Here is a 23967-nt window from a genome sequence, read left to right on the forward strand (position 1 = left end):
AATAATTTTCAAATCAGTCTAACTTAAAATAAACAATTCCACAATATATAAGTTTTACCTACCCGTAGTAATTGATAGAAGCAGCTATCTTCTTTTTAAGTCAGCACAGCAGCATGGCGGAGGTTTCATATCGTTTCACTTCAAACGCTTCCTATTTTCGAGTAATTTTCAAGCAAGTGAGTTCCCACTACATTTACCTGGAATAAAATGTCAAAACGTATGTTACTTCTGCCACTAGGCACAGTGTATATATTTTTTCAACGGCTCATCTGGTATGAAAAAGGTTATTCCCTGATGTAGTCTTGCCGGGTAGCAGTTGAAACGTCGGAAATACACTACATTTTTGATACCGAACAAGCAGTTGAAAGATTAATTAAAATTTCAAAGTTATAACTTATTGGTTTAACAAACTAGAGTACATTCTATACAGTGAAACACACTGTACAAACTAAATCCAAACGTTGCACTGCTGATGTTAGAACTCTTATCAAAAGTGCTGCTAGCTGCTAATCATTATTTACGCTTGCCACGCCGACAAAGGAAACACTATCAACACCGCTTTAAAAATTTAAATAACATTCGTTAATATAAAGATAATGTCAAGTAAAAGACAGAAAATGGTTGGTGATGTACACGCCTCGGTGGCCTAATGGATAAGGCATTGGCCTCCTAAGCCAAGGATTGTGGGTTCGAGTCCCACCCGGGGTGGTATATTTTAGCTGTAGCAAAGATCTAAACAATATGCTGTGGGGAAAGATTGGACACCTCTTTATTCTTTTTTCTTCTCGCATTTGATAGAAAACAAAGAACAACCAAAGAATTATAAAACCGTATCCTCACGACTTCCATAGACCGTTGTTAATTATTTAAAACACAATCAGGATATTTGGACATTCTGTGCTAAAGGTGTCTCATCTCCCCAGCCCTACTATACATTAGTTATTCAAAATTAGAGAAATAGAACAATTAGGCTATGTTTAAATTACTATCAAAACTTACATTTCATTTTTTTAATTCTCAAGACAGGGCACCTATGGTTTAATTTATTGTCGTAACTAAAAAATATACTTGACGAAACACGCGCCTCGGTGGCCTAATGGATAAGGCATTGGCCTCCTAAGCCAAGGATTGTGGGTTCGAGTCCCACCCGAGGTGTTCAAATATCACACAATAAACTGTGCGTGTACTTTTATTTCCTTATAATTTTTTAAACCAACTAATCATTTTCAAATCAGTCTAACTTAAAATGAACAAATCCACAATATATAAGTTTTACCCACCCGTAGTAATTGATAGAAGCAGCTATCTCCTTTTTAAGTCAGCACAGCAGCATGGCGGAGGTTACATATCGTTTCACTTCAAACGCTTCCTATTTTCGAGTAATTTTCAAGCAAGTCAGTTCCCACTACATTTACCTGGAATAAAATGTCAAAACGTATGTTACTTCTGCCACTAGGCATAATGTAGGTAATCTTTCAACGGCTCATCTGGTGTGAAAAAGGTGATTCCCTGATGTAGTCGTGCCGGGTGGCAGTTGAAACGTCGAAAATACACCACGTTTTCATACCAAACAAGCAGTTGAAAGATTAATTAAAATATTAAAGTTATAACTTATTGGTTTAACAAACTAGAGTACATTCTATACAGTGAAACACACTGTACAAACTAAATCCAAACGTTTCACTGCTGATGTTAGAACTCTTATCAGAATTGCTGCTAGCTGCTAATCATTATTTACGCTTGCCACGCCGACAAGTGAAACATTATCAGCACCGCTTTAAAAATTTAAATAACATTCGTTAATATAAAGATAATGTCAAGTAAAAGACAGAAAATGCTTCGTGATGTACACGCCTCGGTGGCCTAATGGATAAGGCATTGGCCTCCTAAGCCAAGGATTGTGGGTTCGAGTCCCACCCGGGGTGGTATATTTTAGCTGTAGCAAAGATCTAAACAATATGCTGTGGGGAAAGATTGGACACCTCTTTATTCTTTTTTCTTCTCGCATTTGATAGAAAACAAAGAACAACCAAAGAATTATAAAACCGTATCCTCACGACTTCCATAGACAATTGTTAATTATTTAAAACACAATCAGGATATTTGGACATTCTGTGCTAAAGGTGTCTCATCTCCCCCAGCCCTACTATACATTAGTTCTTCAAACTTAGAGAAATAGAACAATTAGGCTATGTTTAAATTACTATCAAAATTTACATTTCAGTTTTTAATTGTCCAGACAGGGCACGTATGGTTTAATTTATTGTCGTAACTAAAAAATATACTTCACGAAACTACACGCGCCTCGGTGGCCCAATGGATAAGGCATTGGCCTCCTAAGCCAAGGATTGTGGGTTCGAGTCCCACCCGAGGTGATAAATTTTGTAATCCAGTTTATATATAGGTATTTTCTAACATTTAATACTAAAGTTTAGCACGACCAGAAGAACTCAATTTGGCTTTGTTGCTATTGAAGGCCACAAATGTCATGAAGACACGGTTTTAGAAATATTTGTATGTTCTTTTGTTTACTACCAAATGGGACGAGAAAATAGAATGATAAGGTGTCCTATCTTCCCCCGGTCTACTTTATTTCACCAAACGAAGAGAATTGTTGTTCATTAAGTTACATCCTGTTTTAGATTATCGCATAACTTTGAATATTTTCGCCATGTAACGTTTAAAAATAAGTTTCCATATTACAAAACAAATATAGTACTTTGAATTTATAATCTTAGTTTGACTGATAAGTTTAAATAAAAGCCAGAAAATGGTTAGTAGTGTATACGCCTCGGTGGCCTAATGGATAAGGCATTGGCCTCCTAAGCCAAGGATTGTGGGTTCGAGTCCCACCCGAGGTGTTAACATATTGCGCATTTAACTGTGCGCATACATTTTATTTGGTTTTCAAACCGACTGTTAATTTCCAATTCACAGCCTAAAAATGAAATATCTTACCATACATAAGTTTTACCTACCCGTAGTAAACGATACAAGCAGCCATCACCTTCTTAAGTCAACACAGCAACATGGCGGAGGTTTCATATCGTTTCACTTTTAAAAAATTATATTTTCGAGTATATCTAAATCAAGTCAGTTCCCACTACATTTACCTGAAATAAAATATCACAAATTCTGTCACTTCTGCTATCAGGCATAATGTAATTAATCTTTCAACGGCTCATCTGGTATGAAAAAGGTTATTCCCTGATGTAGTCGTGCCGGGTGGCCGTTGAAACGTCGAAAATACACATTTTCATACCAAACAAGCAGTTGAAAGATTAATTAAAATTTCAAAGTACAAGTATATACAAACAAACAAAGCCAAAGCATATTTCCTTCGCCATATTTTTTATAGAGATCATAGATTTGACAACTATAAGTAACTTTATTTTAACAATGTCAACCAAGATTTTTTTGGAAAATAGATTAATATACATCAATCCATAAAACTAGTAAATTACAGTATTAAACCTCTGGTTGTTGTTATAGCATGATATCTGTCAATAGTCAAAGTCAAAATCAGCACCATACGGCAGTTATATACCACATACTATAGCCAGTTATATACCATAGCTATCTATACCACATACCATAGTCATATTATATCATATATCAGTCAGCACTGCATAACAGAACCATATACCAACATCATACTTCATACTAGTCAAAGGTCATGCCAGATTTCAAAAACTCATTCAAACCTTTATCCTTTCTGACATTTCAGCTTCCTTAACTTTTTCAGCAACTTGTGTGGTTAATTGCTCCCTTAGATTTGTTGATAATTCTCTTAACTTCGTTATCTCATTATTCCTATCTTCCATCAAAGTTCTGTGTTAAGAATATAATTACAGGATAGTTATATAACTAGTAGCATAGTAAAGTGAGTTTCAGTGGCACAGCCCCCCTTTTAAAAAAAATATATATATACAATATTTATATCTCCCAGTCCTAGGTAAAACCAAAGTAACTTATGTCACACTTTTAAGTTTTGCTCAAACATTGCCAAAATGTGTTTATGTCCAACAGCATGCAAAATTATAAAAAAAAACACTTTTAAAAAATACATAAGCTTGTTTGGTTTTACTTTGACGATATATACATATTTTTTTAGAAGTACGAAAACCTATAACATACATAAGACACCTATAGTGTTATAAAAATAAGGGTTCAAAAGGAAAATGACAATTATTTTTACATGAATGTTCTGTTTTATACACCTGCTAGATTACGAGTTAACATGTATGTAAAAACAACAGCACTCAGTATTAAGTGGTAACTGGTAAGCACCTTATATCATTAAGGTCTTTTGTTGAATCAGATTCTCTTAACCATAAGTTTCTTCTGTGTTCTTTCTCTGAATTAAGATCTTCCTTTGCTTGATCAAGTTGTTTCACTAATTCCTCAATCCTTTAATTAACAGAATTCTTTTTTAAATAAAAGTAACGTAATGTTGAAGCTTGAAAAAAACATTTAAATGTATAACAACATTCAGTATGCAATATGCATTGAATACCTCAGAAGAAAAGTGGGTACACTTATTTAAAGGGAGATACCAATAAAAAATTAAAATTTGTATATGCTTGAATGTAATTCAAAGGTACCACCAAAGTCCAACAAAGGAAACATCTTCTAAAAAAATGATGTGAAAAAAAAAACACTTAAAATAAAAAATGTAAAGAATTTTGTTGTTTTTAAAAGAATCAAAATATTACCAATTGTACCCACCTTAATTGTAGAATGTCTTTTTCCTTTTCAAGTCTATCGCCTCGATCATTTGCAAATTTTACATCGTAATCTGAATTGACTATCTTTACTTGCGTTTCCCCTTTCTCTTTTAATACAGCTTGTCTTATCTAAAAAAATGTTTAAAAAAATGTTTTATATTCACTATCACTAGTGGCGATTAGCCAGTACTAGAGGAATATTAACCTCTGATTTAGAGTTAATACTGCAGGAGACCAAGTAAGGAAATGAATAAAAATATGTAAGTGTAACTTGTTTTATCCTCAACAATAGACGCTACAACACGGGTGTTCTGCTTACACCCCATGTTTGCTTATGAGTTACCATGTTTAAAACTTTATGGCTGATAATTATTTGAATTATACTTTTTTAAACAATTTGCTAAAAATTTAGACAACCTATAAGGGACCACTGGTTTGAAGAAATTTCCTTTAAGTGTTCAAGGACACATACACCCACAATGGTAGCAGCGACAAGTATTGTGCGACAGAATATCAATCACGTAACATACTTAGTACTCACTTCATTTAGTTGCCTGTTAAGCTCATTAACTTGCTTACAGGCATCTTCCAGGTGTCTTTCCTTAGCTGTATGCTCAAGTTTCAGATTGCTGAGTTCGCTGGTTACCTCATGTAACTGAAAGCAAGAAATTTAAGCATAAATTACAGACATATATTTTAAAAAACATAGTATTAAAAATTGACAAGTAAACAACAAACTCTGAAGATGTTTTACTGTATGGCAGTTTAAAAGACTTTTAGGACATAAAAACATTTTGTAAAAGATGTCTTTCACACTTAATTATTATGAGGACATTTTTACCTAAAAACTAACCTCAGCAATCTGATATATGTAGAGTGAATGAAGTTATGAATACTAATTCAATTTTTACTGTACAAAGTGAACTGTGAATAAAATGTCTTACCTTATCTTGAAAATTATTTTTCTGTTTTATTTGATCTTCGACTTCTTGTTGATTTTTTAAGTTCAATCGATTTATCAATTCCTTTGTATCAGCTTGTGCAAGTAACCTTTCTGCCTCTTGTTCCTGTTAGGTATAGGAGTCAATTTTAACATAAACATGACAGTCCCTATGCAATGGCACAGTGAGGGGGGGGGGTTCCAAGGTTATGACTTTATTAAATTAAACTTCCTTACTCCCTTTACTTTTTTTCGAACAAAACTTAAACAAAATCTGTATTTTTTGTAGCTTTTTAAATAACTTTTGTTAAATCCAAAAAAATTTATGCTAGAAACATAAAGCTTCTGAGAAATATGTTGATTTGTCTGTAAAAAAAAATAAAGGTGGATATAAAAATAAATTATTTAATTAAAAAGTTATTTAATTTTTTCAAAGGCGGAAGGTTGTAGCCCCTACTTGAGCCCCTCTAGCTGACCTGTTTTATAGCATTGAGTTCTGCTTCCAACCGTAGTACATTACTTCTTAGTGCGTCTGCATCTTCCTGGCTGGTGGTGACGAATCTTTCAAAAGCTTCAACCATCATATCTGGCACCAACTCTGATAAATGATCGCTCTCTGTGAACCTTTTAAAGTAACAGCATAGATGTTTTCAATAAAATGCCTTTTAAATTTTTTTCATTTTTTTTTTTAAATCTTGGGTGACAGTGTTATATATATATTGGCATCAAACAAAGGAAATCGCAGTGATTATTGTGTAGTGAATGCAATATACTTTGGCTCTGCTGTTTTTATAAACACTTAACAGACTAACAGCACAGAAAAAGCTGTTTTACATTTAAAATTGTGCCAAAACACATTATGTTACCAAAAACCACTGCCTTAAAAGTTAGAAATGTTTCTGCACTCTTACCTAGAACGTGTATCTCTGTTTTGAGCAGTAGATAGTACAGCTCTAATATTGGTCAGTGCATGTTCACTGGATTGATTGCGATTTTGTAAAATATTTAAGCGCTCATGAGCATCAAGTAATGCTTGTTCCTGCATTTGGTTTGAAGCTGCCAGCTCTTTTATTGTGGTCTGCATTTAAATTTTTTCATTTATTAAAAATTTAATGCATTTTTAACTCATTTTATTATGAAGACCATTTCAAATTTTCTTACATGAACATGCTAATTTAAACTACTTTCGCACAGCCACATTTTTATATATATAAAACTAAATAGGATTAAATAAACCACGTACATAAATAGCCTTGGGGTTGGGGTAATGGGTTGAATCAGGCCTAAATCCCAGAACATCGACAAGGACTCACCCAGATAGAATAGAAAATAAGAATATAATAAACAAAAAACAGAACATGAACCTGCAGTTTGTGTATCATGTCCTCTTGTTGGTGCATTTCATTTTCTTTAATTTCCATTAGTTGTTTACGACCTGCTAATGTCTCTTGAAGCTTTTTCTGAAGTTCTTCTATGGATTTTCGGAAATGTGCTTTCTGTGTTTGCACTACCTCTTTTGATTCGTCTAATTTTCTTGTTAAATATTCCACCTGAGCCTAAAAAACAATCACACCTTATGCTCCTTATCGAGTCGCCTATAGATTTATTTTGTTTAAATTAGTGTGGTTATCAGTAACAAATATAGCTGTAAATGCAGTTTTAAATCATAGTTGTAAAACAATAAATAATATTTCAAATATTGTGTACTTTGGCTCTGTTGGTGTGTATGGACACCTAAAAGCAGGGTAAAACGGATGTTCACATTGAAATTAACGTTGCAAATTCGAGAAAACATGCTTTGTTATCGTAATTCAACACGAACACCAAACTTTTTATTTACACACAAAAATTATACAGTAGTCGAGTAAAACATTGGGTATAAGGCCTAAGAAACATTTAAAGACCAAAAGTATCAGGCTATGATATGGGTGAGGTCCTAAGGAGATGTAATAAAATAACTATACTGACCTGTGAATCATCCAGTGTGCGTTCCAGGTTGCTTTTAGTTTTCATTAGTGCGGATATTTCATGTCCTATTGGTGCTAGATTGTGTACACGTGGTTGTATAGTTGGCCCATGAGCAATACTATGGTTATTATTACTATTGTTGTTGAGATTTAAAGGCATGAATAATGTCCTTGGAACAGGATCCAGAAAATCTGATTTTGTGTAAGGTTTTGGTGCATCACCAAATTGTTTATTGTCCATTTGAAATGAGTGGGACTCATTTTTCTTTTTGTAATCTGTTTCCAAGTCGGACATTTTGAAAGTTGGTGATCTTAAATTTGGTGCTGTGGGTACAAAAAAAGGCATTTTACTTTAATATTGTAATATTAGCATTCAGAATGCGCCAGGCCGAATCAGAACTCGAAAGCTCGTGCCCAAGCATCTTTTTTTTGAAGCTCGACTTAAAACTGGTCTGAGCGCCAAGCCTTTTGTTATAATGTTGCATGCAAGAGAAAAATATTATAAATGAAAAAAAAGGAAGTTAGAAGTTTATACTTTTGAAAAGTTTCCCATAAAACATTTTTACATGGAGCTATACAGAGAAGACGGAAAAAATTTTCCGCTAGGAGGCGATGACAAATTCGTTTCTCTATTTTATGGGGAGCAGTTAGTTTCACGGTTTATACACATAAGATATAAACCCCTAACCCCTAACCTCCCACTCCTAACCCCAAACTCGTCAAACAAAAAAAAACTTGAAAAAAAAAGATAAAAAAAGTATTCCATTGTGCGGGACTCGAACCCGGTAAAAATGAAACAAAGAGAGTTTACGACCGCACGCAAACCGCTACACCACAGACTCGACGACAGTTAACAGAACGAAAGAGCGTATATAACCGACCTAATGTGGGAAATATGTTCTTACTAGTGTTTTATGTATTTGGAAAGGTATTTTTATTATGTAATTAATTTGTTTTACACTTATTAACACTTTGTAGTGCTGTTTTGTTCGTTTTTTCGTATTTTTTAATTTAAATAATTACCGCCTCTAGCGGAAAAATTTTTCCGTCTTCTTTGTATAGTCCCATGTAACATTTTTGGTCATAAACAGTAAACACAAATACTTACTTTTAACTTGTTGCCGTTTTCCCTCATACTCTGAGAAGTCAGAAGCTCCAAGTCTTTTCCCTTCTTCCAATAGTTTCTGTATTTTATCGTCATAATCTCCACTTTGCATTTTATGAATGTTTTAATACTTTTAATGAACCAACATGTTTTTTACAAAATAATAAAAAAAATGCAATAAAAATGGTCAAAAGGGTCACCAAATTACTACTCGCGACTGTAAAATAATTACGGTTTATTGACATTTGTTTTGATTACAGAATTACTAGCGAATTATAATTTAAAATACTGAAAATATGTGAATAAAGGAAACGTTTGTTATGATTCTGTTTTGCCGTTTAAACTTGCCGGACTCTAATCACTCAAGCGTGACACTGGTGGTCGACTGTTTTAAGGGAGTAACAAATTTAAACACAAGTGCCATTGAATGTAGTACAAAATGTCCATGTTATTTTTCCAACGGTGTCCCCATGTTATTATACAGATTCTGATTGAAATTCCAACTTGTCGATAATAAAGTATTCAAAGAATTGTTAAACAGTGAGGACGAATGCCCAGGCACTACGGTATGTGTAGCCATGGCCTACTCAATGTATCAATGTATTGAGTAGGCCATGGTGTAGCTAGGCTATATCCCGCCTAAAAGTGTTATGATTAGTTTAAAGAGTATGAAAGTGTGATTTGGATAGGGCTATATAAATGCGTTGTTGTTCTGGCATATAAAACGGTTCTATCCAGAAGCTTGTTATTAATTTAGGCACGATGCGAAGCACGCCAGACGCAAGAATCTTTCAAGATTGGTATATATGTTATGCAATCTTCTGTAAAACTTTGAAATTTGATCGAAGCGACATGTGTTCCGGTATTTGTCAAAGCACACTTAATTAATAGATTTCAACAAGTAGAAAAGTCTTTTCTTTAACGACAATGTTATCGTGAATGTAAAATTAAACGGGACGGTTTTGCTACTCAGGAAATGAATCCGAGAAATTTCCCCAGTACCCTATATATTCTACCTAACGCAATGATCACGTGTAAAACACCGTTCAAGATTTTGTTCCTAGAGTACCAAACACTAGCTGCAAGATGTTTTGACGTTGTGTAGCCCATGTCGTATGGCATCACGTTGGCAATGATCAATTAGCTAGCGGGGCCGGTTAGTTTCAAAGACCGGAGAAAAGGGAAATCACAAAAACAAAGCTGGATTGTTGAAGCGTTTTTGTTCTTGAGGGTAGCCATTGAACTAGCGCTGATTTCGAATTCAAGTATATAGCAAAGTCTAATTTTAATCTATTTAAACCGATTTGCATGGTTATTCCACAGAACAATATGCATCGCATTTGCTTAGGTATTTATAGCCAAACTTATGAAGGGTATTAGTAAGATAGAGGTGAAAGAGTTTCAAAACATTAAATCGTGAGGATAACGATGTGCGACAAAGGTTTCTGCAGAAGATTCTTATCGAATTTGTCAAGAAAAAAAGATGTATCAGAAGACATGTTGCGAACAGGTGTCTTATTATAACATTATTTTTCCAATCATTATAGTATAGGGTGGGGGAAGATGGGACACCTTTTCATTCTATTTCCTCGTTCCATTTGGTAGTAAACAAAGAACATTCGAAGAATTACAAAACTGTGCCCTCACGACTCCCATAGACCGTTGTTAATTCTTTAAAACACGATCAGGATGTTTGGATATTACGTGTTAAAGGTGTCTTATATCCCCCACACCACTGCACGCAATATACGAGTTTAAATAAATCAGTATTAGATGAATATAGATTACTATTGTCATGTGTTTCTGTTCAAAGACGGCGTGGTAATGCATACTTTATTCTCGCAAGCGTGTAGACCATATGTGCTTGCCGTACTAAACTGTTGAATTAATGTTAAGTTTTTGACAAATGTAATTTCGAGGTGCAAACACTTGTTTTATAACAACATTCGTTGCCCAGGCACGCGAGAATACATAAGTTACATTCACTATTTCGTAAAATCCAACAGTGTATGAGAACATTAGCACCCATGGACCTCTTTGGTTTGTTGTCGATTAGTTTGCTGTCCAAAATGAATTCCCGGCAGGATGTGAGAAAGTAATCCGTTATATGTGGACCGTCAGTAGAACAGTTTACATCCAGGCAACATGTTGTTGAATGAATGAATGTAACTTGCTACGTGTGACTCGAAAACACGGTCGTTCCTTTTTATATAGTAGGGTGGGAGAAGATGAAACACATTTAGCACATAATATCCAAATATCGCGATCGTGTTTTAAACAAATATCAACGGTCTATCGAAGTCGTGAGGATAATGATCTATAATGCTTTAAATGTTTTTTTACTACCAAATTAGTCGAGAAAATAGAATGGAAACGTGTCTCATCTTCTCCCACCCTACTATATACCTTTTGTTTTTATAAACCACTTTGTCACGGCGACGGATGTTGTTTACACGAACGACACATTTGGCTAATCACTTTCTATACACACGCATAAACTCTAATAAACGCAATTTAAATAAACCTACATTCTCTTGTGCAACATATTTTAGAGTGGGTGAATGAGATATATTTTCGTTCTATTTCTTTTATTTATTGATGTATCTAGCGTGGATGGGCAGCGACAGTCATTTTAACACTGATATTCTGTTTCACATATACTTGTTACACATACCCAATACAGATCTGAAGCGATGTTTCAACCTTGGAGATCTAACCTTCCTTGCTATCAGTGGTATGATTGGTTCTGGTCTTTACGTGTTGGCGGGCACAGTAACTCGAGAAGTAGCAGGCCCTTCAATCGTTGTGTCTTATGTCATTGCAGCAATGGCTTCGATTCTGTCCGCCTTTTGTTACGCTGGTAAGCACGTTACTATAACTGCGCATATAAGTTAACGATTATGTTTTTATTGTAAATTGTCAGCGATACTTAAAACAATCAAAACAATAATCACTTAACAAGTTGCATACGTGGTAATTTGGAAGTGGGCACAAGGTGTATGAAACGCAAACCCCTGTTATAGCGACTGTCGTTGCCTCGCCACTCGAGGATATACATAATTAAATTCATATCAAATACAGCCTTTACGAAGATAAGTAAAGTTTAAAACAGCCGAGGTGTATAAAACTAAACAGAACGGTTACAGTGAATAACCTGTCAAACCTTATTATCTAGAATTTTCGGCACGGATACCAGTAGCAGGTTCTGCATATCAGTTTACTTATATAAGTGTTGGAGAATTCTGGGCGTTTGTTGTTGGTTGGAACGTCGCATTGGAACATACGATATATGTGGCAGCAATTGCAAGAACCTGTAGCGGGTAGGGTAGAAACATAACCTAAATTACGATGTAAACAATCATAATAAGGTGGGGGAAGATAGGACACCTTTTTTTCTATTTTCTCGTCCAATTTGATAGTAAACACAGAAAATTCAACGAGTTATAAATCCGTATCCTCACGACTCCCGTATCGTTGTTGATTATATAAAACACGATCAGGATATTTGTATATATTCTGTGCTAAAGGTCTCCCGTCTTCCCACACTCTACTATATAGTCTATATTACTGTTGGAGCACAGGATGCATTAACAAATACTATATTTCGTGATCACGTTTCAAACAATTCTTTGAATTTGTTTTCTTTGTCACCAAATGGGACAAGGAATAATAAACCAATCAACCGTTTTGATAACGACGTGATATGTTTAGGTACTTGGACAGTTTGTTTGGAAATAAAATTGAAATGTACATGCGAATCCACGCACCTATGGCTGGTGGCTTCTTCGCCAGTTATCCAGACTTTTTAGCTGTTGGCATTATACTTGTATTCGGGATTGTTCTTCTATGTGGAGTGAAACTGTCTTCCAAAGTAAACATCGTAATTGCCATCATCAATATTCTCGTGATTCTGTTTATTATAAGTAAGTTTTAAACGATTTATTTGTAACTTGCTTTATCGTGGCCAGAATATAACACGGAGGTTCTGTTTTATACACCTAGTGTCAGCTTCCCAATGGTACCATCATCGAGCCTTGAACCGGTAACCTTTAGTTTAGAGGCATGCGCGCTAATTATTGTTCCACGCAGCCAGATACATACTAAAAGTTTTTATTACGGTTTCCCACATAAGTTTGTATTATACCAACTCTTTTCACTTTATTACTTTTTTTAGCGACGGGCATGTACCTAGCGGACATTAAAAATTGGACCCAAGTCAAGGGTGGTTTCTTCCCTTATGGTTGGGCAGGCACCATACAAGGGGCTACTACATTGGTTTACAGTTATGTTGGATACGAGGTAGTCGCATCCGCAACTGAAGAAGCGATTAATGCTGCAAGGTGAGCGATAAAACGTATGAACAGTGTATGAATGACGCGGCGCGGGTAAACGACATTTGTTACATCTGTTTTGTACACCTCATACCCTCTTACGAGTTACCACGTATGTTCCTTGTTGACGATTGTTTTGTCACAGCGGCATATACATGACAGCTAAACTTTGATCCCTTAAGATCACAAAAAACACAAGACCTCTTTCACGCTTATAAAAATACTATATACTAGAGTGGGGCAAGACGGGACACATTTTTATTCTATTTTTTCGTTCCACTTGGTAGTACACAAAGAAAATTCAAAGAATTATAAAACCGTATCCTCACGACTTTCATAGACCGGTGTTAATTGTTTAAAACATGTTTAGGATATTTAGATATTATGTGCTAAAGGTCTTCCATCATCCCCCACACTACTATATTATAAATATATACACTTACCATTTCAGAGATATTCCACTCTCTCTGCTTATTTCTGTGATCGTGGTTGTCATTTCATACGTTGGTGGATCTGCTGCACTCACACTTATGGTGCCTTGGTATGACGTGTCTGTCACTGCTCCGTTTCCTGCTGCGTACCAGAATCGAGGCTGGGCTTGGGCCCAGTACATTGTATCCATCGGAGCTTTGGCAGCAATGTTGACGTGTCTCTTGTCTATTATGTACGTTGTCCCGCGATACCTTCTTGCGATGTCACGAGATGGTCTTTTGTTTCAGAATTTACAGAAAATAAGTGAAAGGACAAAAGTAAGACACTGCAAAAACTATTTGGTCTATTGCATTGTATTATATTTCTGATGTATTTTAAAAGGTGGTTGCACTTTTGAATATAATTAGGTAGTTTGTACTTTATGGCTATGAGCATTTTTAACTTATTTTTTCATATACAGAACACTCGTGTTGTAATGACTGTCGTTGCAGGGACAAATATAAGTTACATTCATTGATTATAACCTCTTGCAGGTATATTTACCCCGAGTATTTAACTAGAGTTGCACACTTATTGTAGGCTACAGTAGGATGGGGGAAGATGGGACACAATTTAACTATATTTTCTCGTCCTATTTGGTAGTAAACAAAGAACATTCAAAATATTATGAAACTGTGCCCTCACGACTCCCATAGGCCGTTGTTAACTGTTTAAAACACGATCAGGATATTTGGATATTATGTGACAAAATACTATATTTAGTTTATGCGCCGAAAATATTGCGAATTCTATTTTTATATAGGTCCCATACATATCGACACTTGTTGTGATCATATTTAGTGGAGTGGTAAGCATCGTATTCAGTCTCAACAGCCTTGTGGAGTTTATAGCGGTCGGCCAACTATTGGCATGTACGTTCGTCGCTTTTTGTGTTATCAAACTTCGCTACTCGCCCAATCAAATATCAAGGTAAAGATTGGGAATATTTTTTATATTTAAAATTAAGTGAATTTTTTTGACTTCCAAAATTATCTCTGTGATTAATTAAAATAGATGAAAGATCAAACAATCAGTTTTGTTTGTACAGTCAAAGCTGAAAAAACATTAAAAACTTCAACGTGACTGTTATGGTAACATTATTCGTAAAACTCTAACCCAAAGTTCACGAATTCAATGCCCATCGCTGCTACCATTGTGGGCGTATGCGTCCTTGGGCAAGACGAAAAATCCTCCCAAAATAAGTCGTTTCCCGGCCACGCGACGATAAAATAAGTTACATTCATTCATACACACAGAACAGCCGTGTTTGTAACGACAGTCGCTAGAATAAAACAAGTTATATTCATTATATTTAACACTTTACCTAATGTATACGCAGCTATGAGCGATCTGACGAAGGCGGAATTCCGACACTGCGTGAATGGCTGGAAAAAGATGACAATAAAGAAGTGAACGAGTTAACCCAGCTGAACCAATGTACCAAAATGAGAAAAGAATTTTCAATCAGTGCTGCTAATGAGTGTTCAACCAGTGCTGAAGACGCCCCTATTATAAACTCCTCATTCGGTACAGTGAAGAAATCAATACTACATTCTAGCTTCGGTTTTCTGTTCGAATGGACAACAGCTTATGCGCCAGGCAGAATACCTTTTTATATTTTGCTAAGTGCCATGGCGTGTTCCACTACTGCATCTGCAGTTGCTCTGTTCGTGAATCAACAAGAGTCTTGGTGGTATATTAGCATTGTCATCGCCCTGAGTGTTATTGCGTTTTTGCTTATTGCCACTCTACGCTGCTTCGTGCAAGATGACACCATACGTACATTTAAGGTAACAGTGTGTGAATAAATAAATATATTCAGGTGGGGGTGGATGGGACACATTTTCATTCTATTGCTCGTCCCATTTGGTAAACAACAGAGAACATTCGATGAAATATAAAACTGCATCCTAACGACTCCCACAGACCGTTGTTAATTGTTTAAAACACGATTAGGATGTTTGGATATTTTTCTATCTTGCCACATAGGACTATAACCTATATATCCTTGTGTGGCTAGACAACAACAGCCATTATAACACGAAGTATTCTGTTGCACACAGTGCCGGTATATACGTTTAAATTCTCTTATACGCTTATCTAAAATCCCCCTTAAATAAGGTGGCTGTACACAGTATACGGCATGCGAATTCGCTTGCAAAGTCGTATATGCAAACTCATTACCGAGTTCCGCATGCGGCAGCGAAATCCTGGCAAAACGGACGAATTCCGGATACTGTGTACAGCCACTTTTATTAAGATTTTCTTGGTGTATACCATATTTTATACTAATATACAACGTACAGTTTTTTTACGTATTTAAAACACAAGTTACCTTACAGGTTCCGTGTGTCCCGTTCGTTCCATTCTGTAGCATTGTCATCAATATCATTCTAATGTTAAAACTGAAGTCCCTTACATGGATCCGCATGGCAGTTTGGATGGCAATAGGTAATATAGTGTATACTGAATATTTTAATATAAAAATCTGCACTTCGTGTGTCTTATATAAATAGACGGTATAATGTTAACAAATATCGTAACGCCGTTGGTACTAATTGGGGCGCTAGAAACGATGACACCGAATCCCACACAAAGTTACATTCGAAGTAACTCGTAAGCAGGCACTATATAGGTATATGAAACGAACACCCAAGTTAAAACGACTGTCATTGACCCGCCAAGTACTTAATATTTAAACAAAACAAAAACTCTTATCTGTGCTTGACCGATATAGGATGTACCTTCTATACTGCTGCTTTTTCTTAACTGTAAAACACCCTGTTGAGCTGCAGATTTAGCAGCGCCGTGCAGTAGTGCGTAGCGGCGTGTTTTGTACTTTTTGCTGATTGCTGATGTATGCGGCGTCTTTTCAAATTACGCCCGAGGTTTAAATTTACGCTCGAGGTTTTGTACAAAACACAATGTTCAAATGTAACTGGTTACCGACTGCAGTTTTGCTGCTAATTCGCTTCTATTCGCTGTTTTAATTATAATTCATATGTTCTTCTTTATACTGTATTCGTACAGATCAATACAATTTGTGTTATGTTTATATATGAATGAAAATGATATATAGTAGGGTGAGGTAAGATGGGACATCTTTAGCGCATAATGTTCAAATATCTTGTGTTTTAAACAATTAACAACGGTCTGTGGAAGTCGTGAGGATACGGTTTTATATTTCTCTGAACTTTCTTTGTTTACTACCTAATAGGACGAAATAATATACTTGGAAAAAGGTGTCCTATCTCCCCCCACCATACTATATGGAATATCCAATTATAGTAATAACTTGATTAATGTTTTTCTTATAGGTTTGATCATCTATGCAGCTTATGGATATCGAAACAGTAAAGCTGGAAAAAGGGGGCATGAAATGTGATGCAAATGATTGTTTTACATCATATTTGCTGAAGTATACAACTCATAAACCGACGCATTTGGCTTATGCATATGAACAAAAATGGGCATTGAAAAAAAGCACTCAAAATATGAAAGTTTTCACATGGATACTGTCTGTTTATGAAGAGATATCCATAATCTCTGAAGATAGACGAATATTTAAAAGCACATGTCGATTTTGACGAATAAATGGAAAAAATTGACGAATAAATGGAAACAAAATTTTTCATTTGGACCAAATTATCAGTTACCAAAAATACCAATTAATTCTACACTTCGATCATTGATGCAAAACGGCAGCCTTCTATTTATTGCATTTATTCTGTTGCTACTTAAGTGTCAAAATACATATATATTCAGTTCTAAAATTTTGAAAAATAAACCTGAAAAAATGTTTGGTGAGCCCTTTTTCCGAAACAGCTTTAATTTGATATGACGGCACTTGAATGCTTGCTGTGCGAAAAACTGTACAGAAAGTAGATAAGTAGACCTGGAGAGTACATGAATGTAAATGAATGAATGTAACTTACTTTATCCTCGCGTGGCCGGAAAACGACAGTCATTATCACACGGGTTTAACACCTCGTGCCAGCTTACGAGTTACCATGTATGTTACTTTGTGGGTAATTATTTTTTTTGGATTTTTTCTGTTTTTATGAATTTCTGATAATTTAGACAACACTGGGTTGGAGCAATTGCCGTCAAGTGTCTTGCCCAAGGACACATATGCCCACAATGGTAGCAGCATCGAGCCTTGAACCCATTACCTCTGGGTTACAGGCAGGCGTGCTAACCACTATACCACGGCGCCGGACCAACATATTGTGCTTATTATATTAATGAAGTTAAAACAAACATGTAATAAATAAATGAATAATAACTTCTATTCTATATAGGTGAGGGCCCGCAGCGTGGCATGCCATTGGTCCTATATAGGATTTAGGCCAGGGTTGGCGTTATTTATGCAAAATTAACCCTGTAATCGGTATAACACTGGTGTTTTGTGTTTCATACGCCCCATGTCAGCTTATGAGTTACCTATAGTATGTAACTTTGTAAGTATTTATTTTTTGGGGATTTTTCACTTTTTTAATTTGTGGCTGATAATTTGGATGACCCATTAGTGACTACTGCTGGGTTGAAGTAATTGTCGTTAAGTGTCTTGCCTAAGGTCACATAACAAGCCCAACCCATTTTCAGGCGGGGGCTATATAAATCAGAGTGCAGAGGGCCGGATAACTCTTTAGAATTCAAATTCTAACTTACCAAGTACATTCCATATACCGAACCGCACCCAGGTCATAACATGAAGATTCAACATAAGCCATAGGTTGATAACGATACTTAAGAAAGGTATGAATGGCACGAACGGGACCTGAGTATAAGAGAAAATGACAGTACGTTATATTTAAACCGTAGAGCAAACACTTTATATTTAAACCGTAGAGCAAAAAAAAAAACAAAACGAAACACACAAAACTTTTAAAACTTTGAATAAATTCGATAAAAAAACACAGAACTTTTGATCAGCGCGCAAGTTTGCAACCAAGAGGTGACTGGTTCAAGGCTCGTCGCTGCTACCGTTATGAGCGAATGTCTACTGGGGCAGGACACTTAACGAAAAGTACTACAACCCAGTAAACACTAATAGGTTGTATAAAATCAGCCATACACAAAAACAAAACTAAAAATTTCCCTCCAAAATCCACTACAAAGTTTAATACATGGTAACTCATAAGCAGACACGAGGTGTATGAAACGGAACACCCGTGTTATAACACTATCGTTGCCCCGCTACGAGAGGGTAAATAAGTTACATTCATTCACTCATACTTTCATATACTTACCTTGAACCCACTTCCTTGGGTGTTTTGTTCAAACGTGAGAATAAAACACAAGCTTAGCAGAGTACACGTTACTAAGATGATTGAGATAATAATGAACCACCAGGTTTCTGAATGACGACTCCCATACGTTAAAAGAAACATCTCCCCAGATATGAAGGCAATTGCAACAATCAAACTGTAAAAAACTACTTGGCCAGGACGGTATTTTTGAGTCCACTTAAAATATGATCCGAACTTGGATATTAGAATTGACTCTTTCACTAATCCAGCTTCGTGGTCGTTTTTTAAGCCTTCTAAGAGCAAATTCTCCTCTTCAAAATTGCTCAACCTGGAAAAATATAATATATTTAGCAGGTTGGGGTGAGGTACTTGTCCATATTTTCATCATCTTTTATCGTCCCGTTTGGTAGAAAACCAAAAATATTCACAGAATATCAACCCGTAGCCACACGGCTCTTTTTCAAGAAATAGCTACGGCTCTTTATTATATATTTTCTTCACCGTCTCGGGTTAAATTTAGAACACAATATTTAAGTTAATGTTTTTTTGCAAAGTTTATTCTAACCTAAAATTCATTTGCCACTCACCTTTGGTTTTCATACGGCTCATAACGTAGCCGAATCACACATATGGACACGAAAGTACAAGCAAAGAGTTGTCCGATCGCAAGAAATTCCACCAACTGAGAAACGCTGAAGAATATATCAAGCAGAATTACCAAACTCCCACAAACAAGAGTGCCAATAACTGGTACCTGTATATAAAAAGTAAAATTATCGCATTCTTTACATTATTTATGAAATACAACTGGTACCTAAGAACGTATGTTTATAAATGAAAGAATACATGTTCCTTTTTTATCCTTATGTGGCGGGACAACGACAGACGTTATAACACGGGTGTACTGTTTTATACACCTCGCGTGCCCGCTTACCGTTACCGCGTATGTAACTTTGTAGGTATTTATTTAGTGCAGTGGGGTCATTTATTTGTTAAATGGCTGACAATTTAGACAACCCATAAGTGACCATTGGGTTGGAGCAACTGCCGTTAATTGACTTGCACAAAAGCAAACATACCCACAATGTTGGCTGTAGATTCAATTTTAGGGTTTCCGTTCCGTTTTAGCACTATGTATAAATTATATGATATTGTACCTTTACAACAAGAACTGCAGTCATTATTCACCTTTGTCCTTTCGTTAACTTTATGAAATATTGGCCACAATAGCCCATCTCTTGCCATTGCAAACAAATAGCGTGGCACGACAATGAAAATAGCAATCGTGCTCGTGAATACGGACGTTGCGAGTCCAATAAACACGATGTACACGGCCCAGTTTAAACCCTTTTGCTGGAAAGCGTTCGTGAAAGGAGCTGTCACGGATATTTTGTTCCACGGAACCATCAGTGTTATTGCAATAGAAGTAAGCACGTATAGGACAGTTATTATTGAAAGGGATATAAGAAGAGCCAGCGGGACATCTCTAAAAACAAAACATACAGTATAGTTTGAGGTAAGATGGTCACAGTTTTCATTTTTATCGTTTCATTTGGTAATGAACAAAACATACATGTTACTTGGTACACAACTCAAAACGTATTTAGCGTCTAGGTCTGATAAAGAGAATTTATAAGGGTATAACTATGTACACACTATACCAACATTGCCGGCGCCGTGGAAAAGTGGTTATAGCCGCCTGTCTTTATAGCCCAAAGTATACGGGTTCGAGGATTAATAATGTTAGTGCCATTGTAGCCGTTTTTGTTTCCTTAGGCAAGACACTAAACTGCAATTGCTCCAACCCAGTGGTTCCTTACGGTTTGTCCTTATTGTCAGCAACACATAAATCCCCCCAAATAATCACCAACAAAGTGACATACATGTTATATGGTAAGCTGGCACAAAGTGTATAAATCAGAACACCCGTGCAAATACGACTGTCGTTGCCCGAATCATGTGAGTATAAATAAGTTCATTTGTTCATTTATTCGCACCTGCCCGGGTTAATAGATTCTTCAGTTGTGGATGCGACGACTTCGTAGCCAACGTATGAGAAAATTAAAACTGCCGTTCCGCTAAGAACACCAGAAAACCCGTAAGGAAAAAATCCACCTTTTACTTCGGTCCAGTTGCGTATGTCTGCGTAATGCAGTCCGGCGCCTATAGAGAATGTTAACGAATAAATGAACGAATGAATTTAACTTATTTACCCTCGCGTGGCGGGGCACGGACAGTCCTTATAACACGAATGTTCTGTTTCACACACCTCGTGCCCGCTTATGAGTTACCACGTATCTACTTTGGGCATGGGTGAATATTTTTGTACTTTACGATTAAAGAGATTTATACAGTAGGGTGGGGGAAGATGGGACACCTTTAGCACATAATATCCAAATATCCTGATAGTATTTTAAACAATTAACAACGGTCTTTGGGAGTCGAGGATGCGGTTTTAATATATCTTTAAATGTTCTTTGTTTACTACTAAATGGGACAAGAAAATAGAATGAAAAGGTGTCCTATTTTTCCTCACCCTACTATACGTCGTACTATATTCTGGTTTAACAATACTTACATATTATAAACAATATCACGAAAATGTTGATTGAACCCAAAACAATATTTCCCGTTGATGATGATTTGATACCAGAAGCTACTAAACCAACACATAATATCATAAAAGCTGTTCCAATAAAGTCAGGATAACTTGCCAATATCCCACCAGGCAAGGGTACATGTTTTTCCATGTAATTCCTGATCGTGTGGTTCGAGAATTCGTCTATTACTCTGGAAATGTAAGTCTGTTTTCACGACAATGAAAACGATGAGAAAATAAAGTAAGATGTTTGAATGTCACACAGTGTTGCGGACAACGACAGTCGTTAGAAAAAAAATGTTGTAAATGTTGACAGCAAAACAGCAGCCAGCAGTAGTTTTATAAGATTTTCTAATCATACTATTGCGGGTGTGAGTATCCTTGGGCAAGGCATTTAGGTAATGCTTCAACCCAGTGGTTACTAATGGGTTATCTAGTAAACTGCCAACTATAGAGAAAACAACCCCCCAAAATTACATTCGTGATAACCTGTAAGCTGGCACGAGGTGTATGAAACAGAACACCTGTGTTATAACGAAATAATATAATAGTAATCATTGGGGGAAAGCAATGTCGTTTAGTGTCTTGTCCAAAGACGACTACACCTATAAGAGCACAGTGCAGCATGATAAAATTCTACTTCCGTATGGCTTTTTTTCAGTATGGTATGGTATGCATATATAGTAGGGTGGGGAAAGATGGGACACCTTTCCATTCTATTTTCTTGTCCCATTTAGTAGTAAACAAAATTAAAAAAAATATATAAAACCGTATATCTTCACGACTACCATATATACCGTTGTTAATTGTTTTAAAATACGATTAGGATATTTAAATACTCTATATATATTTGAGCTAAGTTATTCTTACTCAGCTAATGCCCTCCCACCAGATGCGGCACCGACAGCATGTTCAAATGCGACGTTCCAACCAACCAGAAAACCCCATATTTCACCCAGTGTAAAATAAGTGAACTGGTAAGCCGAACCAGTGGCCGGAATTCGGGCACAGAGTTCTAGGAAATTACATGAATAAATGTAACTTATTTACCATCGCGTGGCGGAGCAACGACAGTGGTTATAACACGGGTGTTCTGTTTCACACGCACCTCATGCATGCTTACAAGTTACTAACGTCTGCTCAAGGACACATACGCCCGCAATGGTAGCAGCCTCGAACCCATTACCTCTAGGTTAGAGGCAGACGCGCTAACCACTTTGTATTTTAGGTATGTATATGTACCAAAACGACTAAGAAACATAATGGGAAAACCAAATACAAACCTGCGTAGCAAACTGCCGAAAGTCCAGATGCTATTCCTGCAAGCAAGTAGCTAATAATGACAGACGGTCCACTTGTATTGTGAATCACAGTGCCCGTAGTTACGTAAATACCAACACCGAGCATTGCGCCAAGAGATAAAGCTGTAACGTCGAATAAACGGAGACATCTTCGCAGCTCTGGAAATTAGAACACATTTTAAATCAGCGTTTCATAAACTGGAGTAAATTTGCCACTTTGGGGTAAATTCCTCGTATTTAGGGAGTAAAAGCGTTTAAAATGATGTATAAATCTAATAAGCATCTTTGGTAAAAAATTAAAGCATACAAAAAAGTTTAAGAACCACTGTACTTTAATCACTAATAGAGTTTAGACTTTCAGGAAGTTGCATACAATTAAGTTATATTTTGCCCAAACAAGTGATTGAGTTTACTGTGTACATACACTGCTGCATGCATTTTAAAAGCGCTGCCTCGTACGTAATACAAGACTTAGAAAGAACCAGTTTCCGATTTAGATTGTATTACACCCTGGTTGGTGCAGTTGCCATATGTGTAGCAATTAGTTATAAACCTTAAACTTACGGTCTGTTGAGACTTCAGTCGAGAAACTCTTCTTTCTTACTAAAGCTGTACCGAACTTATGGAGCAAAGATTTGAGCTGCTTCATTGCTGATTTGGTAGTTGCTGAGGCTAGAAGTTTTAGGCGCTTAAGAAACTAAGCCTATTTTCATTCTTATTTCATGGTGATCTAACTTTACACTGTTTCCTTTGCATATCCTGTGAGTGACTTGTTAGACAATATAGCGGTGGACTGTACTTCGATCACGTTGTTCATTGAAATACTTTACCCTAATTTAAACTAATGCATTAAGATTGTGTATTAACTATTGAACAGTCGTGTTGCGTAACTGTAACATCTGATGCAACTTTGTTTATAATTAAGCGACAAATTTTGCGTTTTCTAGAAACTATACTCAGCCCGCCCGTTGGGCGTACTGGCGCAACTTTTCAGTGTAAAACGTTCTTTCATGTTTTTGCTTTCGCACACTTGTTTAATGCTACAAAAGCCCTGCTATGTTTTATGTTAAGAGGGCCGTAGCAGCTTTCTTATACGCGTGCTGTCCTCAAACTTTTCCGTAGCTTGATGCCGCTCGTTTGTGCGCCAATAAAGCAAGTTGTCGACCTAGCGTTATGAAGTCGATACGTTGAGACGAATGCGAGCTTCAATCGTTTACCGTGCGAACTACACTGTTGAAGAAAACGTCTGAAAATCTCAATACTCTGTGTATCCG

At 36.2% G+C, this 23967-nt stretch overlaps 3 protein-coding genes and 5 non-coding genes across 9 annotated transcripts; 6 read left to right on the plus strand and 2 right to left on the minus strand.

The window, feature by feature from the left end:
* Positions 1-129: 129 nt before the first annotated feature.
* Positions 130-11552, minus strand: LOC149725151 (uncharacterized). 2 transcript variants are annotated; one of them, XM_089892199.1, is made up of 13 exons: positions 11414-11552; positions 8743-8818; positions 7636-7958; positions 7032-7223; positions 6579-6745; positions 6144-6291; positions 5672-5794; positions 5269-5382; positions 4729-4856; positions 4291-4410; positions 2979-3831; positions 1281-1415; positions 130-197 (listed from the first exon to the last, which is right to left on the minus strand). In XM_089892199.1, exons 3-11 carry the CDS (start codon positions 7927-7929, stop codon positions 3699-3701), a joined length of 1419 nt encoding a protein of 472 aa, XP_089748325.1. In that variant the 5' UTR covers positions 7930-7958; positions 8743-8818; positions 11414-11552; the 3' UTR covers positions 130-197; positions 1281-1415; positions 2979-3698. The 2 variants fall into 2 exon arrangements, with proteins under 2 accessions (XP_089748325.1, XP_089748324.1); XM_089892198.1 differs by lacking the exon at positions 11414-11552 and having other exon boundaries at positions 8743-9225.
* On the plus strand, positions 636-708 carry Trnar-ccu (transfer RNA arginine (anticodon CCU)). The gene has a single exon. It is a non-coding gene; the product is annotated as a tRNA-Arg (tRNA).
* Trnar-ccu (transfer RNA arginine (anticodon CCU)) lies at positions 1083-1155 on the plus strand. The gene has a single exon. It is a non-coding gene; the product is annotated as a tRNA-Arg (tRNA).
* On the plus strand, positions 1853-1925 carry Trnar-ccu (transfer RNA arginine (anticodon CCU)). The gene has a single exon. It is a non-coding gene; the product is annotated as a tRNA-Arg (tRNA).
* Trnar-ccu (transfer RNA arginine (anticodon CCU)) lies at positions 2303-2375 on the plus strand. The gene has a single exon. It is a non-coding gene; the product is annotated as a tRNA-Arg (tRNA).
* Trnar-ccu (transfer RNA arginine (anticodon CCU)) lies at positions 2789-2861 on the plus strand. The gene has a single exon. It is a non-coding gene; the product is annotated as a tRNA-Arg (tRNA).
* LOC149725157 (cationic amino acid transporter 4-like) lies at positions 10067-17340 on the plus strand. The gene is made up of 10 exons (XM_089892195.1): positions 10067-10249; positions 11423-11599; positions 11915-12059; positions 12451-12662; positions 12914-13079; positions 13522-13819; positions 14305-14471; positions 14881-15331; positions 15884-15992; positions 16859-17340. Exons 1-10 carry the CDS (start codon positions 10168-10170, stop codon positions 16924-16926), a joined length of 1875 nt encoding a protein of 624 aa, XP_089748321.1. The 5' UTR covers positions 10067-10167; the 3' UTR covers positions 16927-17340.
* Positions 16577-23897, minus strand: LOC149725158 (cationic amino acid transporter 4-like). The gene is made up of 10 exons (XM_089892197.1): positions 23258-23897; positions 22676-22852; positions 22263-22407; positions 21372-21583; positions 20791-20956; positions 19982-20279; positions 19381-19547; positions 18794-19121; positions 18213-18321; positions 16577-17436 (listed from the first exon to the last, which is right to left on the minus strand). The coding sequence occupies exons 1-10, from the start codon at positions 23340-23342 to the stop codon at positions 17369-17371; spliced, it is 1755 nt and encodes a 584-aa protein (XP_089748323.1). The 5' UTR covers positions 23343-23897; the 3' UTR covers positions 16577-17368.
* Between the last annotated feature and the right edge of the window lie 70 nt (positions 23898-23967).

Source organism: Ciona robusta, chromosome 14 (assembly GCF_009617815.1).
Source record: "Ciona robusta chromosome 14, ASM961781v2".
Taxonomy (NCBI): domain Eukaryota; kingdom Metazoa; phylum Chordata; class Ascidiacea; order Phlebobranchia; family Cionidae; genus Ciona; species Ciona robusta.

What these genes read in the sequence shown, in the direction of transcription:
- LOC149725157 (XM_089892195.1), top strand. Translation starts at nt 10,168, where the DNA reads ATGTGCGACAAAGGTTTCTGCAGAAGATTCTTATCGAATTTGTCAAGA. An exon ending in CGTGATTCTGTTTATTATAA is followed by an intron (nt 12,663 to 12,913) that starts GTAAGTTTTAAA and finishes TACTTTTTTTAG; the next exon opens with CGACGGGCATGTACCTAGCG. An exon ending in TCGCCCAATCAAATATCAAG is followed by an intron (nt 14,472 to 14,880) that starts GTAAAGATTGGG and finishes ATGTATACGCAG; the next exon opens with CTATGAGCGATCTGACGAAG.
- LOC149725151 (XM_089892198.1), bottom strand. Translation starts at nt 8,851, where the DNA reads ATGCAAAGTGGAGATTATGACGATAAAATACAGAAACTATTGGAAGAA. An exon ending in GCACACTGGATGATTCACAG is followed by an intron (nt 7,224 to 7,635) that starts GTCAGTATAGTT and finishes ATTGTTTTTTAG; the next exon opens with GCTCAGGTGGAATATTTAAC. An exon ending in AACTCAATGCTATAAAACAG is followed by an intron (nt 5,795 to 6,143) that starts GTCAGCTAGAGG and finishes TATACCTAACAG; the next exon opens with GAACAAGAGGCAGAAAGGTT.
- LOC149725158 (XM_089892197.1), bottom strand. Translation starts at nt 23,342, where the DNA reads ATGAAGCAGCTCAAATCTTTGCTCCATAAGTTCGGTACAGCTTTAGTA. An exon ending in TTCGGCAGTTTGCTACGCAG is followed by an intron (nt 22,408 to 22,675) that starts GTTTGTATTTGG and finishes GTAATTTCCTAG; the next exon opens with AACTCTGTGCCCGAATTCCG. An exon ending in CCCAAGGAAGTGGGTTCAAG is followed by an intron (nt 18,322 to 18,793) that starts GTAAGTATATGA and finishes TCTTATACTCAG; the next exon opens with GTCCCGTTCGTGCCATTCAT.